This window comes from Stegostoma tigrinum, chromosome 5, assembly GCF_030684315.1.
Source record: "Stegostoma tigrinum isolate sSteTig4 chromosome 5, sSteTig4.hap1, whole genome shotgun sequence".
In the NCBI taxonomy this organism is placed as follows: Eukaryota; Metazoa; Chordata; class Chondrichthyes; order Orectolobiformes; family Stegostomatidae; genus Stegostoma; species Stegostoma tigrinum.
The window spans coordinates 53,336,005-53,356,847 of NC_081358.1; the positions used below are offsets into that span (position 1 = coordinate 53,336,005).

At 40.7% G+C, this 20,843-nt stretch overlaps 1 protein-coding gene across 3 annotated transcripts; it reads right to left on the minus strand.

The window, feature by feature from the left end:
- Positions 1-4,787: 4,787 nt before the first annotated feature.
- Positions 4,788-20,818, minus strand: polr2k (RNA polymerase II, I and III subunit K). Of its 3 annotated transcripts, none has more exons than XM_048529978.2 (4): positions 20,694-20,818; positions 15,840-15,923; positions 7,699-7,791; positions 4,788-5,013 (listed from the first exon to the last, which is right to left on the minus strand). In XM_048529978.2, the coding sequence occupies exons 2-4, from the start codon at positions 15,898-15,900 to the stop codon at positions 4,991-4,993; spliced, it is 177 nt and encodes a 58-aa protein (XP_048385935.1). In that variant the 5' UTR covers positions 15,901-15,923; positions 20,694-20,818; the 3' UTR covers positions 4,788-4,990. The 3 variants fall into 3 exon arrangements, with proteins under 3 accessions (XP_048385935.1, XP_048385936.1, XP_048385937.1); XM_048529979.1 differs by having other exon boundaries at positions 20,679-20,767; XM_048529980.1 differs by lacking the exon at positions 20,694-20,818 and adding an exon at positions 20,490-20,647.
- Between the last annotated feature and the right edge of the window lie 25 nt (positions 20,819-20,843).

The window sequence follows — 20,843 nt, forward strand, 5'->3', positions numbered from 1 at the left end:
TTGGTGAGCCTGTGGAATTCATTACCACAGGAAGTAATTGATGTCGAAACATCGAATATATAGCACTTGAGGCGAATGGGATCAAAGGTTATGGGGAGAAAACAAGATTAGGCTATTGAGTTGGATGATCAGCCACTGGAATCTTCTATGTTATGAACCCTTTTTGCCCTCCTCATTTTCTTCTTTGCTGTACTCTTACATCCCTGTATTCCTCAAGGGATTCACTTAATCCCGGCTGCCTATACCTCCTTTATGTTCTTGACCCGAGCCCCCAAGCTCTTGTTATTTGTTTTTGAAAGCCTCCCACTTGCCAAACATCTCTTTACCTGCGAACAGCCTCCCCCAACCAACTTCTTTCTGGAAGATGGTCTTGCTCCAGTTTAGAACTTTCATTGTTGCCCAGGCCTATGCTTTTCTATAACTATTTTAAAACTAATAGAATTATGGTCACTGATCCAAAGTGCTCCCCGACGAACATTTCAGTCAGTTGCACTGCCTTAGTTCCAAGAGAAGATCAAGTGTGACCCCTTCTCTAGAAGTGCCATTTACATTTTAATTGAGAAAATGTTCTCAAACACACTTAAATTCCTTCCCACCCAGGCCCTTAATACTATGGCAGTTCCAGTCTGTCTGAAAAGGCAAAATCCCTTTCTAAACACATTGTTTAGAGCCCTATTATATTTACAGTTATCTGTGATCTCCCTACATTTTTTTGATCCTCAATAACCTGCTGACTACGGGAAGTGGGGGGTGCTATCGTACAATCCCATCAAAATGATCATCCTATTCTTATTTCACAGTTCCACCTGTACAGCTTCACTGGACAATCCCATGAGAATAACTTCTCTAAGTACTGCTGTGATATTTTCCCTACTCAAAAACACTACCTCCCTCTCCTCTGTCACCTCCCCTTCTACCTTTCCTATAGCATATGTACTCCTGAACTTTGAACTGCCACTCATTTCCCTCCCTCACCTATGTTTGTGTAATAGCAATGATATCCCAGTCCCACGTTCACATCCGTGCCCTCAGTTTATCTGCCTTATCTGTCGGGCCTCTTGCATTGAAATAAACACAGTTTAATTCATCATTCTTCCATTGCTCTCTCCCATACACTTACGTGCCTCGTTTATTTAACTTGGACTCTTAACTTCTGGACCAGTCTCAACCTTCCCTCTTGTCTCAGTACTGCTTAAGGTCACACCCCTCCACAGACTGGTTTAAACTCTCCTCAGTAACTCTGGCAAAATCTCCCCGCCAGGATATTGGTCCCCCTCCAATTCAGGTGCAACCTCTCCCTCTTGTACAGGTCAACTTTTGCTTCAGAAGAAATCCCAATGATCCAAAAATCTGAATTCTGGCCCCCTGCACCAGCTCTACTGCCCTATCCTCCTATTCTTATTCTCACTATCACGTAGCCCCAGGTGCAATTTACAAATTATTTCCCTTAAGATCCTGCTTTTTAACCTCCTGCCTTAACTCCCTATGTTCACTCTGCAGGACCTCATTCCTTTTCCTACCTATGTCATTGGTACCAAACTGGATGACAACCACTGGCTGCTCATGCTCCTTGTTTCAAGAAGCATCATTGCACAGCTCAAGTAACATGCAACAGTTGATCATTAAGTTGCAAAGCTGTTTTTTTTTCAGTTACAGCAGTCCAACTTCCATTTCAGTTTACAATTCCAAAAAGGAAAATATGGTCTCTGACAACTCACGTCCTTTCCTACTAATTCCCTCCTTTCATCCAACCCCACCTTTCCCTTCCCTCCCACTGCAGAGAACAATTAGTTACATTTGACCTGTTTTAACTCAATGGGCCAAAGGACCTTCTTTTGTACTGTAGACATCTATGACACATCCACCCCCTCCCCTTACACTGCCGTCATCTCTCCATCCAACCCTCAACTTCTTTCCCAAAGTCTGACAGTTGTCAAGCATATAAAAGAATGAAATAGATCTTCAGTAATGAGAATCAAGGTTTATGGGGATATAGCAATAAAGTGCAATTCAGATCTAATTGAATGATGGAGCAAACTTGAGGGGCTGAATAACAGACATATGGTCTAATCATCTCATCCCAGATTTGTGCAGGGGTTTTTCAGGGTAATGCCCTAGGCCTGACCATCAACTATTCAATTATAGATTTCCCTCTATCGTAAGAATGAAGTGGAAGGTCTGTTGACAATTTGTCTACAGGTAGTAATCTGAAATTCCTCAGAAAATGAAACAGTCTACTCCCATATTTAGTAGTGACAAATAATATTCAAGTTTGAGCGATTAGAGGGAAGTCCTATTTGTGCCAGAAAGGGCAATTACTATCTCCAATGACAGAATATCACTACATGCAAAGGTAATACTAACTGATTGATTGATTGTACCAAGATACAGTGAAAAGTGCTGTTCTGCATGCTATACAGGCAGATCGTACCATACAAAGTGCATCAGGGTAGCAGAACAGAGTGAAGAATAGTGTTACAGTCACAGAGGGTGCAGAAAGAGAGAGTTTTTTTTTACATCTTCTGCCCAATGGAAGAGGGTGGAAGAGAGTATAACTGAGGAGGGAGGGGGTCTTTAATTATGTTGATTGCTTTCGCAAGCCTGCACAAAATACAGATTGAGTCAATGGATGGGGGGTCTGGTTTCTGTGATGGACTGGGCTGCGTTCTCAACTCTGTAGTTTATTGTGTCCTTTGGAAGAGCAGTTGCTAAACCATTCTGTGATGCATCCAGATAGGACGCTTTCTGTGGTGCTTTTATAAAAATTGGTAAGAATCCTTGCAGACATGCTGCATTTCCTAGGAAAATAGAGACGTTGTTGGGCTTTCTTGACAGTCACGTCAATGTGGCTAAACCAGGGCAGATTGTTGGTGATCATTACTCCCAGGATTTTGATGCATGGCCCCATACCCCTTCCTGAAGTCAATGACCAGCTTCTTTGTTTCACTAACATTGATACAGAGATTGTTGTCTTTACACCATGCTGCTAAGCACTCAATCTCTTTCCTGTGTTTTGAGATCCAACCCACACTGGTGCTGTCATCAGCAAACTTATAAATGGAGTTGAAATGGAATTTAGCCACACAATCGTGAGTTTATGAGAAGCACAATAGGAGGCTGAGTAAACAGCCTTGTCGGCACTAGTGTTGAGGATTCGGACAGAGGTGGCGTTGTTGCCTGTTCTTACTGATTGCAGTCTATGGGTCAGAAAGTTGAGGATCAATTTAGAGGGAGGAGCTGAAACATTGGTCTCAGAGTATACAGAGGAGTTTGTTTTGAATTATTGTGTTGAAGGCAGAACCGTAGTGAATAATTAGGAGTCTGAAATAGGTTTCCTTGTTATCCAGACGTTTCCGGCATGAGCGTAGGGCCAGGGAGATGGTGTCTGCTGTGGATCTGTTGTGCCAGTAGGTGAATTGCAAAGAATCAAGATAATTCGATGGGCTGGGAGCTATGACTAACCTCTTAAAGCACTTCATAATTATGGAGGTCAAAGCCACTGGGCGGTACTCATTGAGGCAGGCTGCATGATCTTTCTTTGGCATTTATCCTACCTCAATCACTCAATCCACCACCATGCTGCAGAGGGATAAAGTGGGACAGCATTATTCAGAATGTAATTAGACAAGCCATCAATATTGTAGCAGCAAAAGTCAGGCATTCTGCAGTAAATCATTCACGAACTACACACCAAAACCATCTATTAGAAACAACGTGATATTGCCCTCTCTTTTTAAAAGTTGTGGGATGTCAGGAAAGGAATTACAAGACTTTGATCCAGCAACAATGAAGGAACAGTGAGTTAATTCCAAGTCAAGATGGTGTCTTGGACAGGAATTTTGCACGTAGTATCTTTCCATGCATCTGTTGCCTTGTCCAATACAGTGGTAGGAGTCATTGGTTTGGAAGATGATGTTGAGGAGCCTTGGTGACTAACTATAGTGCATGTTATAGATTGTACACATTGCTGACAGAGTGTGCACTAGATGCAGTACATAATGTCTAAAGGTTAGAAAAGCTGACGTTTTGGGCCTAGACCCTTCATCAGAGGGGGGGGATGGGGAGAGGGTTCTGAAATAAATGGCGGGGGGGGGGAGAGAGGCGGACCAAAGATGGATAGAGGAGAAGATAGGTGGAGAGGAGATAGGTCAAGGAGGCGGGACGAGGTTCGTAGGTAGGAAATGGAGGTGTGGCTTGAGGAGGGAGGAGGGGATAGGTGAGAGGAAGAACAGGTTAGGGAGGTGGGGGGTGGGGGGGAGGTGGGGGGTGGGGGGGGAGGTGGGGGGTGGGGGGGGAGGTGGGCTGGTTTTGTGATGTAGTGAGGGGAGGGGGGAGATTTTGAAGCTATTGGCAGATCTTGTAGCTGCTGAATTATTGTAAAAACCCATCCAGTTCAGAAGAGTTGGTTAAGAATGGAAATCAATCAATCTTATCTGGTTTGGCTTACATGTGTCTCTGGGCCCACAGCAATGTACTTGACTTTTAACTGCCATGTAGGCAATTACAGATTGGGGAAATGCTGGTTTAGTCAGCAAAACCTACAAGTAATAGAAATAAAACTTCTACGCTGGAAAAGACAAATCAATCTTGCTTCATCTGTGTCTTGAACAACTCGTCCTCTGGAGGTGCCACATCATACTTGGCATTTGTAGGTTTGTCATACCTGAATACTGTTATGATAAAATATTTTCTTTAATGCAATTAATCCTCAGTGCAGTGAGAATTACTTTTATATTTTATATTGCGAGCAATCAGAAAGAAAAATGTAATAAAGTGGTGTAACAAGCTTTAAAGATAGCAATTTATTTCCATCAAATAAAACAGAACAAGTCTTGTAAATACTTCATTTTGAAGAATGCAAGAAATAATCTAACTAAAATAGTAACAAAAAATATTAGTCTTCCAATCTGAGGAAATTTACATGTGAGACAAGGCTAAACAGAAACACCTGCAATTCTTTTCAGTCTAAGTTTAAGGAAAATATTGACGTTCATCGGGCATCAAAAACAACCACTGTGAAGATTCAAGTTAAGGAAGAAAATATGAATTGTAAAACTAGAGCTATTTAAAATTAAGCAGAAAACCTTCCATTGTTACAGACATTAACAGTGGTAAATTCAACAATCAGTACATAAACTACAATGTAATACAGTTAAGTCCCCGCTCAAAGTTAACTCTCATAACATTACTTCTTCAGTGGAATTAAAGAAATGTCAATATATTCGTTTAACATTGAGTTTTGCTTTAACATCTTTCATGACCTTTAAAGTTTTGGTAAAAATCTGTAGCTCGGGTTGTGGGTGACGTTGTTGACTTGCTTCCTGAGCTGGCTTGTTTTTTGTTCAGCTGTTTCGTCACCATGCTAGGTGACATCATCAGTGAAGCCTCTGATGAAAACAAAAATAAGATTATGGTATCCTTTGATGTTGCAGCTTTATTCACATCAATCGATATTCCACTAGCCAAAGAAATAGTGGCCGCATTACTAGAGGAAGCAGCAACACAGACCAGTAGCTTCATCAGCAATGACAACATACTTAAACTCTTAGAACAGTGCCTCACCACGCACTGTGTCTTTAATGGTCAAGTATACAAATAGACCGACAGTACACTAATGGAGTCACCCATCTCAATACTCATTGCAGAAGCCTCCCCTGCATTCAACCTAAACTGTGGATCTGGTACATAGATGACACATTTGTATTTATTAAATTGAACAAATTAGAAGAGGCCCACCACCTCAGCAACAACAAATTCACAAGGATTAAATTCACAAGGGAAGAAGAAAACTTCCATTTCTGATGTTAAAAGTTGAGTTTATGACCAACAGCGAGTTCCAAACCTCAGTATACAGAAAAGCAACCCACACTGATCAAATCCTCAACTTCCACAGCATCCACCCCAACATTCACAAACAAAGCTGCATTAGGACACAATTTAAATTGGCCAGAACACACCGCAACATTCCAGAACTAGGAAGGCAAAAGAAAAAGCAACTACACGAAATCTTTGCTACGAACAAATATTCCCGCAACTTCATCCGTAGCTACCTCCCAAACAGACAACAACAGGAGGACACAGTATGCCCTAACACATTTGCCACACTGCCCTACATCAAGAACATATCAGAAGTGACAGCAAGACTCCTAAGATCAGTAGGAATCATGGTGGCATACAAGCCCACAGCCACTCTACGACAAACACTCACAAGGATTAAAGACCCCATTAAAGACAACATGCAGAACCATGTGGTTTACAAAATACCATGCAACAACTGACATAAACATTACATCGGACAGACAGGAAGGAAACTAACCATCAGAATATGTGAACATCAGCTAGCAGGAAAACGGCACGACAAACTCTCCTTTATCAGTTTACTCAGACTATGGAGGCCATCAGTTTAACTGGGACATAATAACCATAGTAGCCCAAGCCAAATATAGACATGCATGAGAATTCCTGCAGGCATTGTTCTCTACCCGTAATTCAAATCGACAAACACAGAATTGGATCCCATAAACAAACCCATACAGATCAAAACCATAAATGACTAGTCGCCATAATGGACCAAACAATATAAATTCCAAACTGAGAAGAATAACACTGATTCTTTGGAGACTTCACTGATGATGTGCATGGTGACGAGAAGTCCGAATGAGAACAAGCCAGCTAGGTGAGCAAGTCAACAACCTGATCATTCATGACCTCCGCAGTGCTCATGGTCCTTCCCTCAGGTCTTCAAGACCCCCTTCCGAGTTCCTGACACCACCCTCAACTCTTAAGTTCCAAGTGTCTGTTGTAAGCACTGGGCACTTCAGCTGCTCCTCCCACTCTGCTTGGTTTTCTACCTGGGCTCCTTCCATTACTCTCTTTCTGACATTGGCCCTGGGTTTGTTCTACAGTTGTTCTCTGCGTGTGGCCGCTACCTCCCTTTCAGCTCATGAGTCCTGTGTTCTATCAACTGATAAAAGTTGTTTGATGCAAGTAGTTAGGCCTGGCCAGCAGGTATCTGAACTGACTAACTCTGCCACTCATTGGAACCTGGCCAATCTAAAAGTACAATACTTCAGAAAGCGGTTTTAAAACACTATAATATATTCCACTCAATATGGTACTTATTTGATATTTAGTGACTTATTTTAGCTTGCAAATAATTTTGACTACAAATATGCTTACAGTGTAGTATTTCAACCTGGACATTGTCTTTTCCTGAACGAAAGTTATTCCACAGAAACACAACTCTGGCATTAACACTGACTTGGGAAATCATACTTTACTTAAAGCAAGTAGTATGGATGCTGGAGATCTGAAACTTAAATAGTATGTGGAGAAACTCAGCAGGCTGGCAGCATCTACAGACAGAGACACAGAATTAATGACTTGAATCCAGTATGACTTTTCTTCTGACCAGAAACCAGACTACTGTGTTTCTGCACTTTGTTTTTGTGTTTCAGTTAGAGATGTGATTTCAAGTATGCAACTTTAAGTGAAGAATTGCTGTAGTTTTCAAGTTAATAGCATTACTACAATCAATCCAGCAATCCAAGAAGCCCAAACTTGGATATTATTAATAAAAATAAGCATAAGTGTTTAATAATGGTCACATTTCAGTTCAGATCCCCATATACACTGTATATGTTACAGGCAAAACATCAAGGCATTAAACTATTGTAATGTTATATTGTTTAAGGATACATCTCTTTGTTCTCTTCTTGTACATTATTCTGTAACCACATTCTCGGCATCGGATTGGATCTCTCGCTTTAATTTCATTTTCAGTATGACATTCTGCAATACATAAATAATTAAACAGCCCAGTGTTCAACATCTGTCATAATTATATTCATGTCAGATTCATTTTTAAAAAAGGTGCATAAATATATGTCTGTTAAATACTGCTTGTATACAGACCTGTGTGCACACAGAGAAAAAAAAACTAGTTTTCTGAGCAGTTTCTCAGCTAGAGGAATGAATTCTGCAGGTCAGTGAGACCTGTTGCCAATTTACTGTGGCAAATCAATTCACTGCCACTGGTGTCAATTAAAACCTCAGGTGTTAAGAAAGATTAATAAACACAAGTATAGATCTTTAGTGCACAATGATGAAGCTTTATTGGAAAATAGCATGAGACTCATGCAGCAAATGCAGCTTTAAAAAAAAAGGAAAAGTTCTGATTGCAAACAATTTACCAAACAAAGCATCAACTTGGCCACCATAACTAGCTAAATGAGAACTCAACAATTTGTTGACCTCAAATTGGGAGACACCTTTGAAGCTGGTACATTCAAGGTAATCTCTTGTAATTTAGATCATACAGAAAATTTACACAGTGGGAAATCATCAAGAACTCATGACTAGTCAGAAGCTCCGGAACAAATGAAACACTGGCACAATGATTGAATTATTATGGTTACAGAATCAATAAAATATTTTCTTGCATGAAACATGTATGACAAGTTTTATTTAAGATAATATATTTAATATGAAAATTTAAAGTTAGATATCATAACTGGATATATTGTGGATGTGTGGCAGAATCAACTCAGATGGTGTTAAATCTTCTCTGAAGAAGCATCAAAAAATTAACAAATATGTTGATTGTGATGTTTAGTGATATTTATCATACATTTGTGTTTGAGTTATTAATGAGGGTCTTCTGTAATAACTGAATATAGGTGTCTAAAGTTAATTATTAATTTTTAAGTACTTCCGTAGCCATGGTGATTTCTTGACTGAAACTGAATTGAATTAGCTCTATTGTCACATTTACAATGAAAAATTGCCACTTTCTGGCCTGGCTTTATAGTGAGTAGGTTTTCATGCACCATTAATGAACTACTGTTCATTTTAGTTTGTTTAGAGTTGCAGCAATGTATATAATGGGGTCTTAAAGTTTGATGGGTATTTCAGGAACTTGGTATTGTTTAAGCTTAAGGAAGATACTGATAACTTAGACAGAGACTTTTGATTTTAGTTTTACTTTGAGTGGGGAAGATTGTTGTTTGGATCAGGAACAGAACAATATAAAGTGAACTAAGCTGCATTACCGTGAAAAGTTAGTATTAGTCCCAGGCCAGAAATGAAACCCTGAAAAAGTTAGTTAAAGTAAAGTGCATTTAAGCTCAAGTATGTAACAGCTCCAGGAAGAGGCTATCTGCAGCTCCAGTCTATAAGCAACCTACTCAGGTGCCAGATACAAGGTCGTTGGTGAGAGTTTTATACAAGTGGTAGGTTTTGGATACTGCAGAGAAGTTGTTTTTTTTTAATTCTTTTTAATTTATAGAAGAATGTTTCAGGATTAGTGAGATCATATTTTTATTGTGCTTGAAAATATGTACGTTGTTTAGTTTCTGTCTAATTTATCTTTTCTAAAATAAAGAACTTGTGTTTTGTGAGTTTTATATACTTATATTTTAGTAAAAGACCACTTTGTTAAAACCAGAACAGATCAAAATATGATCCATCAAGCCAGGTTTCAGTCTAGAAAATGTGGTTTGTCCAGTAATAACATCAGGTGAGGTAAGAAGACTGTTGCAAATACTGAAGCTTTTTCTTTCAGATGTCAAAACGAAATGTTTGAAAAACAAGAATTCACCCTCATACAATATTGTAAAGTAGTTTTAAATATCTGAGGCAACACATGCTTATGATTCCAAGGTGGATTACACAGCTTTGGAAGCATTCTGCAGTTCCTGTTACCATACCCACCCCAATGGATGAACAAGGTTGTGCAAGGCGATCAGGAAATAGACAGTGGTTTACTTTGTTGAGTTTTAATTGCACTGGAACGACTGCATTTTTCTTTGTCACTTCTTCATCAAAAATCAGGGTTGTCTTCAGCAACAACACAACAAAATAAATCCAACTCCAATTTATACAAAGTTTGTTCACTGCAAGTTAAGGCAACTGGCTTTTCCTACTCCACCCAATTTTACTAATTTCTGAAATCACAACGTAAATCAAACATTTTCTTTTCCTGTCTTTATAGCAAGCACTACAACAATCTATTCTCCAGCTGATGTGTATGGTGTTATGTTAATTGCTAAAAAGTGCATCAGACCAACATGACAGCAAGTTTCCTCCTCTTTCTGTACCATTAATCCCCTTCCAAAAGGGGACAAGGGAAACAAGTGAGGATGTTTTGGACCGTACACACATGACTAGACAGGAGGTCTTTGCAGCCTTAGATCACGTTTAAGGTGCATGAATCCCCTGATTAAGTCCATCCTCAGATATTGTGGGAGGCTAGGGAAGAAAGTGCAGAGATTTTTGCTTCATCTTTAGCGACTGGTGACGTTCTGGAAGACTGGAGGGTGGCTAATGTTGTTCCATTGTTTAAGAAAGGTAACAAAGACCAGCCAGTGAGCCTGACATCAGTGGTAGGCAAGCTATCGGACAGTATACTGAGGGACAGGATCAACCAACATTTGAATGGTCGAGGTCTGATTCGGGATAGTCAGCATTGATTTGTGTGCAGGAAGTCATGTCTAACAAGTCTTTTAGAGTTGTTCAAAGAGGTAACCAAGAAGATAGATGAGGGTAAGAGCAGCAGATGGTGTCTGTATAGACTTTAGTAAGGCCTTTGACAAGGTCCCACATGGCAGGCTAGTCATGAAGGTTAGGTCGCATGGAATTCGGGGAGAGCTAGCTAATTGGATTCAAAACTGGTTCGACGGTAGGAAGCAGGGTTTGATGGCTGAACACTGCTTCTCGGACTGGAGTGGTGTGCCACAGGCTCAGGGTTGGGACATTTGTTATTTGCATAAATGTAAATGATCTGACGTGAATGTACAACGGCACAATTAGTATGTTTGCGTATGATATAAAATTAGAAAAGTGCAGTTGATAGTGAAGAATGTTATCATAGATCATACAGAGATCTTGATCAGATGGGGAAGCGAGCTGAGGATTCGCAAATACAATTCAATACAGATAACTGTGAGGAGTTGCATTTTAAAACCAAGGTCGGGCTTTATATAGTAAATGGTAAGGTCCTAAGGAGTGTTGTAGAACAGAGGGACCTAGGAATACAAGTCCATAGTTTGTTGATTGTGGCATCATAAGTAGACAGGGTTGTGAAGAAGGCATTTGATATGCCGGCCTTCATCAGTTGAGGCAATAAGTATTGGAGTTGGGATGTCATGTTACAGTTGTATAAGTTGTTGGTGATGTTGCACTTGGAGTATGTACAGTTTTGGTCACAAGAAAGAGATAGTTAAACAGTAAAGTGTGCAAAGATGATGTATGAGATTGCTGCCAGGACTAGTAGGCCTGAGTTATAGGGAGAGATTGGCCAAGATTGGACTTTATTCCTTGGAATGTAGGGAATTGAGGGGTGACCTTATTGAGGTGTATAAAATCATGAGGGGCATATAGAGGACGAATACATATAGTCTTCTTTCCCTAGGGATGGGTAATTGAAAACTAGAGGGCATAGGTTTAAGGTGAGAAGAGGAAGATTTAAAAAGTAGTGAAAAGTAGTTAAAATGTAGCGAACCTGGTGAGTTACTGCTCCCCGACCTAGAGTACCTAACACTGAAGTGCCATCCCTCCTACATGCCTGCAAGAATTCACCTCAGCTATCCTGACAGCAGTCTACATACCACCCCATGCAAAAGTGAAGAGTGCTGTTGATGAAATATTTGCTGCTACAAATGGACTTGGGATAGATTACCAAGGCATTATTCATCGTAACTGGTGACTTCAACCAGGCCATTGTTAAGGGTGTGCTACCAAAATACCATCAACACGTCTCCTTTCCCATCATAGGGCAGAATATCCTTGACCGTTGCTACACAACTAAAGATGCCTAATGTTCCATATCCTATCCACACTTTGGAAAATTAAATCACAATGCTGTGTTCCTCCTCCTGGCTTACAAGCAGAAATTGAAAAGTGTGGTCCAAATACAAAAAGTATTTGTCCAATATACAAAAAGTGCTGGCCTGAGGCAGTGGAAGGGCTTCCAAGGGCTGCTCAGAATTGGTGGAATGGTCCATATTCAAGAGCTGAGGGGCCAACTTGGATGAGTATGCCACTACCGTTACAGACTTCATTAGAAAACGTGTACAGGAAAACCAAGGAAGTCAGTTTAAATGTTCCCAATTAGAAATCATGGATGAACTGGGAGATGGATTATCAACTGAAGTTCAGGTGTGTGGCATTCAAATCAGATGACCCTGACCTTTACAGGAAATTCAGATACAACCTCGAGGCCATTACAGATGCCAAGAGGCAATACTGCACTAAGCTAAAGATCCAAACCAAACACACAGGCACCCACTGTTTGCAGCAGTGTGCATGTCATAATGGGCTATGAAGTGAAGAAAAACGGTTAAAAATACATCCTTCCACGATGCACTCAATGCATTTTATGTTCAGATTGGCCTTTTTGAGAGTGAACCTATGGAAAGCACTCAGATTCTGCCTATACCAGCTGGTAAGAGTATTCACTGATATCTTTGACCTCTCCTTACTACAATCTGAAATCCCCACTTGTTTGAACAAGATCACCATTGTCCTAGTACCAAAGAAAACTCAAGCAGCTTGCCTCAATGTTACCACCTAATGGCTCTGACCTCCATAATTATAAAAGTGCTTCAAAAGGTTAGTCATGGCTTACATCTAATCTAGCCTGCCTTGAGCCCTTGCAATTCACCTACTGCTGCAACAGCACCATGACAGATGCCATCTCCCTGGCCCTATACTCATCCCTGGAACATCAGGATAACGTAGACACTTATTGACTACAGTTCAGCCTTCAACACTATAATTTCAAACAAACTAATCTCCAAACTCTGAGACCTAAGTCTCTGCTCCACCCTCTGCAACTGGATCCTCAACATCTACAAGTTCAGTGACAACACCACAGTTGTAAGCCAGAACTCTCACAATGAGGAGACAGAATACAGGAAAGAGACAGTTTGCTTGGTAACATAGAGTAAAGATTAAAATCTCTCCCTCAACATCAGCAAAATGAAAGAACTGGTCATTGACTTCAGGAAGCAAGGCAGAGTGCACGCCCTTATCTATGTCAGTGCAGATGGTTAAGAGTGTCAAGTTCCTAGGAGAGATGGTTACCAACAATCTGTCCAGGTCCACCCACACTGATGCAACAATCAACATAGTACAACAACACCTATATTTCCTCAGAAGACTAAGGAAATTCAGCATGTCCATGAAGACTGAACATTTTTATGGACGCACCATAAAAAGCATTCTGTATGGGTGCAACATAGCTAGGCATGGCAACTGCTCTGCCCAGGACCCTAAGAAACTCCAGTGTGTTGTGAACACAGCTCAATCCATCTTGCAAGCCAACCTGCCTTTCATTGACTCAATTTTTACTTCCTGCTGCCTTGGAATGGCAGACAAAAACATAGAACAGGAGAGCACAGTACAAGCCCTTTGGCCCACGATGTTGTGCTGACCTATTATCCTACTGTAAGATCAAACCAGCCTGAATACCCTTCATTTTACTATCATCTATGTGCCTATCCAAGAGTCGCTAAAATGTCCCTAGAGTATCTGACTCTACCACCACCGCTGGTAGTGCATTCCATGCACCCACGGCTCTTTGTGTAAAGAGCCTACCTCTGACATCTCCCCTATACCTTCCTTCAATCACCTTAAAATTATGTCCCCTCATGAGTGATTTCTGCTCTGGGAAAAAGTTTCTGGTACCCACTCTATCTATGCTATTCGTCATCTTGTACACCTCGATCAAATCACCTCTCATCCTTCTTCGCTCCAGTGAGAAAAGCACAAACTCCCTCAGCCTTTCTCCATAAGACCTGCCCTCCACTCCAGTCCGCATCTTAGTAAATCGCCTCTGCACCCTTTCTAAAGCTTCCACATTCTTCAAAAATGAGGTGACCAGAACTGAGTACAATATTCCAAGTGTGGTCTAACCACAGTTTTATCGAGCTGAAGCATAACCATGCGGCTCAAACTCAATCCACCTGACATTGAAAGCCAACACACTATACACCTTAACAACCCGATCAACTTGGGTAGCAACTTTGAGGGATCTACGGATGTGGACCCTAAGATTTCTCTGTTCCTCCAAACTGCCGAGAATCCTGCCATTAACTCTATTCTGCATTCAAATTCAACCTTCCAAAATGAATCCCTTCACACTTTTCTGGGTTAAATTCCATCTGCCACTTCTTTGCCCAGCTCTGCATCCTGTTAATGTCCTGTTGCAACCTATAACAGCCCTCCACTCTATCCACAACTCCACCAACCTTCATGTCATCGGCAAACTTACCAACCCACCCTTCCACTTCCACATCCAAATCATTTATAAAGATCACAAACGGCAGAGGTCCCAGAACGGATCCCCGCGGAACAACACTAGTCACCAAGCTCCAGGCTGAATACTTTCCATCTACTACCACCCTCTGTCTTCTACTGGGCAGCCAATTCTATATTCATGCAGCTAAATTTCCCTGGATCCTTTGCCTCCTTACTTTTTGAATGAGCCTACCATGGGGAACCTTATCAAATGCCCTGCTAAAATCCATATACACCACATCCATTGCTTTAACGTCAATGTGTACTGTTACATTCTCAAAGAATTTAATAAGGCTTGTGAAGCATGGCCCACCCCTCACAAAGCCATGCTGACTATTTCTAATGAAACAATGCTTTTCCAAATAATCATAAATGCTATCTCTCAGGATCCTCTCCAATAATTTGCCCAGCAAAGAAGACAGACTGACTGGTCCGTAATTCCAACGATTATCCCTATTCCCTTTCTTGAACAAGGGAACAACATTTGCCATCGTCCAGTCATCTGGTACCACTCCAGTGGACAGTGAGGATGCAAAAATCATTGCCAAAAGTGAACCTATTTTTTCCCCCTCGCTTCCCACAGTAACCTTGGGTATGTCCTGTCTGGATCAGGAAACTTATCTATCTTCATGTTTTTCAAAATCTCTAGCACATCCTCGTTCCTAACATCAACCTGTTCGACCATATCAGCCTGTTTCACGCTGTCCTCACAAACTACAAGGTCCTTCTCACTGGAGAATATTGACGCAAAGTATTTATTAAGGACCTCCCCTACCTCCTCTGGCTCCAAGTACAAGTTCCCTCCACTATCCCTGATCAGCCCTACCCTCAATCTGGCCATCCTCTTGTTCCTCATTTAAGTGTAGAATGCCTTGGGGTTTTCCTTAATTCTGTCCGCCAAGGCTTTCTCATGCCCCGTTCTAGTTTTCCTAAGTCCATTCTTCATTTCCTTCTTGGCTACATTGTACCCCTCTAGAGCCCTGTCTGATCCTTGCTTCCTCGACCATAAGTAAGCTTCCTTCTTTCTCTTGAAGAAATGTTCCATATATCTTGTCATCCAAGGTTCCTTCGCCTTACCATCTCTTCCTTACCGCAGTGGGACAAACCTATCCACTACTCGGAGCAAGTGTTCCCTAACAAACTCCACATTTCGGTCGTCAACATAATCAAAGACCCCTCGCACGCTGGTTATAATCTCTCACAAACTCTTCTGTTGGGTAGAAGGTGAACGTGTACCAACAGATTCAAGGACAGCTTCTTCCCCATTGTTATTAGACTTCTGAGTGGACCTCTCAAATTTAATGTTGACCTCGGCTCTTTGTGCAACTTCTCTGCAGCCATAACATTGTATTCCTTGCTCTGTTCTATTACTCTTATGCACTTTGTATGGTATGATCTGCCTCTACTGCATGCAAACAAAACCTTCTACTGTACCTAGGTACATGTGACAATAACAAATCAAATCAAAGCTGTAACAATACAATCCATTTTGTTATTCAAAATAAGAAATGTCGACAGTGGTCCAGGTTTGTTAACATTACCTCCACAAATATAGACCATGGGCTGTTGCTTTGGAGGCTGCAAGTCCTTCTGGATGTCCATGTCTATCCAATTTTCAGGTTAAACTGAAAGACAATCAAATGTGAGTAATAATATAGTCATCAAGAAAACAAATGGTGGTGATGCTGGTCAAGGGAAGGTTAACATCAAGGGCTTCAAAAGAAAAACCACAGGGGAGGACATTTATAAAATTATGCACAATGGGAAAAGAATTAGCAAATGAAGTTCACTACAGGTAAAGGTGACAGAGTGCATTTTGACAAGAATAAGCAAGTCAGTTGTTACCTGGAAGTGTCAACTGGGTACAAATACTGAAATAATTAGAATTTCAGCCAAAGGTTACAGCCCATAAGTAAAGCAAACAAAGCACCAGGCTTTATTTCTGGACGGATAGAACTTGAAAATCAGGGATGTTACACTAAACCTGAATTGAAACTTGGTAACAGCATAGAGTACTGTGTGCAGTCTAGTCACCATATTACAAATAGGATATGGAGACACTGGAGAGGATGCAGAAGATTTACAAGAACATTAACTCAAATTTAAGAGTATATATAACAAGAAAGGATTGGCTGACTATATTTCTCTCCTTTGAAAAAATGCTGATGGGTGCCCAGTAGATATTTTTAAAATTATTGTTTGTTTTTGGAAATAGAGTGGACAGTATATTTCCTTTTGTTGAGGGAATGGCCATTTATATAAGATTATCACGAAGAAATTCAACAGAAATTTCAGAAGAATTTTCTATACCCAAAGCGTGGTGAGAATGCAGAACTTCCTACCACGAGAGCGCGACTGAAGCAAATAGTATAGATGTAAGAGAAACCAGGCAAAAGTATTAGGGAGAAACAGATTTACAGTGCTGAACTCGTATGAGACAATAGTCCCACCTCTGTTGGACAGGTGCGTCCATTATTGGGCTCCAAAAAGAACGTGTGAGAGCATTGGAGAGAGTGCAGAAAAGTTTCATGAGAATGGTTCAGGAATGAAGAACATCAAAATAGAGATATACTGTAGAACATGGTACCATGTCCCTAGAGAAGAGAAGTCTGAGAGGAGAGTTGTCAATGGTATTCAAAATCATGAGGTTTTTGGTGGACTGAGTAGATAGGAAGAAACTGGTCCCACTGGTGTAAGGATTGAGAAAGAGAGGACACAACTTTAAAGTAACTGTCAAAACATGTAAAAACAGCACAAAGAAAAACATTTCTGCAACATAATTAGTTAGGGACTAACCGTGTGGTGAGACAGGCTCAACTGAGAAATTCTAAAGGGAATTAGACCATTATTTGAAAAGGAAAATAATGTACAGCTGCAGGAAAAGCCTGTGGAAAGGTAGCACAAGGAGAATTGCTCAATTGGAGAGCCACTGTGCATACAATGAGTTGAATGGCCTCCATCCACAGTGCGATATATTTAGGTGAGGCAAAAGTGGACTATAAACCAACGCACATGTATCAAAGCAGCCTATGTCTGTGCCACATGCAAGAAATTTACAAGATGCACTTCAGACTCTGGTGAAACTCCTTCAACAGCAGATTCTAAAGCTGCAACTTCTTCCCAACTTTGACAAGGGCAGATGTACAGTATTATCAAATTCAAACTCCACTCCTGAGTTACACCATCTTGACTTGGAACTATATTTTTATTTCTTCAATGTTCCTCATTTAAAATCCTGGAATCGCCTTCCTAACAGCACTGAGAACATATCAACAACACATTGACTGCAGCAGCTCAATTAAGGGGTTAACCAGCACCTTCACAAGAGCAATTATCACTGCCAGCATTGCTCCTATCCATTAGGAATTTTTAAAAAAAAGTAACCAGATCACATCTTTTAAGCATCCATTTAAAGGGATAGCGCAGAGATTCTTGAACTGCACAATACTGAAAGATCACAGTAGAATATGCAGTACGGGAGGCAGACAGCACAGTCAGTCAAAAGGTTTCAAAAGCAACAGAGAAAAAAAATTAAGCTGTGACATCACAGAGCAGCAGGTAAGTAGTTGTTTAATGAGTGTTACAAATTGAATTTTGATCCCCAAGCTCGGGAATTTGGTTCAGCTCATCTAATAATGAAGTAATAGCAAGTTATAAATTAATAATTAGATTTAAACAGCAAAGGTAAAATAGCAATTAGAATTCAAAGTGTTCCATTATTTTCTGATAAGGGTAGGTAATCGCACAATAACAGAGTAGCAGGGACACCTCAGCCCCACACAGTGCCTGTCAGACTTCAGTACCCCTTCTCATATTAAAGAGACAGTTATAGACAAAACATCAGATGATATGCCAGAAGGGTGATCAAATGAGACCAAACAAGTTAACTAAGGAATATAAAAGGGATAATCATAATCACCATTGACAGTATACTGTACACTTCCAAACAGTTAGAGATAAATCAAAGAATAAATACACAAGTGCAGAACAATAACAATAGCCAGGAATTCAATTACCTCAATGCTAACTGGGATAAAATTACTGTTTAAGGTCCAACTTTCTGAAAAGTAAAGGTAAGCAGATCAGTGGCTTAGCATTTTCTTAGCGACTGTAATGCAGTGAGTTTTACTGCAGTAATGGAAAATGAAACACAAGAAAGATTTTTTTTAATGTCCCACTTTACAAAGCTCAGGTGTGATTAAGCCAACATGGTACCTGTGAATATCAAGGAGCACATGGAGTAGGAGATGGCAAAAAAAATCTTGTGGCAAAGGCTGAAAACTCAAAACTGAAGGAGTCTAAAGGAGTTTAGAAAGTGCAGGCTGAAATTATAAAAGCCAAAACATAGTATGAAGAAATTTTGGCATTTAAAATTAAAGTAAACCAAACATGCTCTATAAAAAGAGCAAGAGGACAACTAAGGAAACTTAAGGATCCATAAGTCACGAGTGGAGGTGAAAGGCCCAGGCATGACTCTTAATGAAGATATTGCAACTGTGCTCATGAAACAGGTTGACAATGTAGAAAGAAATATTGCATAGGATTAATATATATTTGTACACCAATTTAGCAAGGCAGTATTTACAGGTTTTAAGTGATTACATTGCCAGGGCCTTTCCAGGATGAAACGTATTGCAGGCTAACAGAATACAAACAAGGAAATAGTGAAGTTTTCCGACGAAGGGTCCCGATCCGAGATGCCAACTTTCCTGCTCCTCTAATGCTGCCAGGCCTGCAGTGTTCCACCAGCTCCACACTGTTATGTGACTCCAGCATTTGCAGTTCTTATTATTTCTAATAGTAAAGTTGTGTCATTTTCCAATCTTCTGGCTTCAGGTTTCAGGCGAGTCATTCATTGTTTCAGAATGGGGAAAGGATAGCCCAAGTTTCTTACAGGTCAAAAGAATCCGACCGTATTTGGAGGACAAATTACGAGAAAAAATTTGTGACAGTATAAAGCAAGATCGTCAGAATGGATTGGAACGTAGGTCATGCGTGACAATGTGTTTTTTTTACAAGGTCATACAAGCACAGGTCAATGTGGGAAACCTCATCTGGGGCATAATTAAGCTTACTGATACTAAAAAATAAACATAGTTCCTAGTAAGGGAGGAATCTGCATGAGAAAAATCAATGCAGTTGTCAGCCAAATAAGGCAAGGAAATACACACTAAATAGTATGACAATAAGAAGTGTAGACAATGAGGACCATTGGATAGAGATCCACAGATCCCTGATGTAACAGAGAGGTAGTTAAAGTGATCAGGGAGGTATACAGTATATGGTCTCTGCCTGAACTAATAGAAGAAAGTAAGATCAGGGAGACATGAGAGAACTGTGCACAGCACTAGTTAAATTCAAACTGCCTACAGTTCTGGGCACTATATTGCAAGAAATCCATTTAAGATCTTTAGACAGCACCTTCCAAAACCATGACCACTTTCATCTAAAAGTACAAGGGCAGCAGATACATGGGAACACCATCATCTGCGAGTTCCCCTCCATGCCAGTAACCATCCTGACGTAGAAGTATATTGCCATTCTTTCATTGGGTCAAAATCCCGGAAGTTCCTCCCTATGGCATTGTTAGGTCTATCAACAGTATTGGACTGCATGTTCAAGAAGTCAGCTTACCACCACCTTCTCAAGGGCAATTAGGGACGGGCAATAAAGACGCCCCCAACCCACGTATAAATAAAACGTCAGCGGAGTTCTGAGTAAGGGTCACCGGACCCGAAACGTTAACTCTGTTTTCTCCTTCACAGATACTGCCAGACCTGCTGTGCTTTTCCAGCAACTTTGTTTTTGTTCTTGATTAACAGCATCTGCAGTTCTTTCGGTTTTTAAAAAGGACAGCGGAGATTGACAAGGTTGTTCGGAATAGTAATACTGAATTCAAGACATGAACGAATGATTAATAGCATGCTATTCCACTCATCACTCTGCTGCCCCCACTCCCCAAATTTGACACAGAATATACAAAAGTGAGATTTAGAAAGGTAGTTTAAGAAGTGGTTAAGTGTGGGAAAGTCAGAAAACTTTTTTTAAGAAGAAGTGACACATCCAACGCATTTTTCAATCAGACTTAGCGGGCTGAACAGCACCCGTCTATGCCTCCACAGTTGCTCCCCGCCACTAGAATCCTAGCAACGAAACAAGATGGTAAAACTCAAAGCAGAAGCAACAGTTACCCTTCCATCGATTCGCTCCGATGCTTTCCAACAACTCCTATCCCACACTAAGCCCGAGGCCTCTAGGATTACCAATAACTTCTCTTTCTCTCTCTTCCCCCAAAGAATTTTTTTATCGATCCGGAGACCAATTACTTCGAGATTATTCTCGGGATATCGATCTGTTTGTACTCATTCCCTCCCTCCTACCTTTGCGGCACCTACCATCGCCCGTTGAAACCGTCTGGAAAAATGGCCTCTGCAGCACAAACGCGCGACAGGCCGACCATTTCCGGTTGGCGAGAACAGTAACGCGGCCGCTGACAGGTCGCCCGGCTAACCAATCATAATTTTGGATACGAAATTCGAACGGCA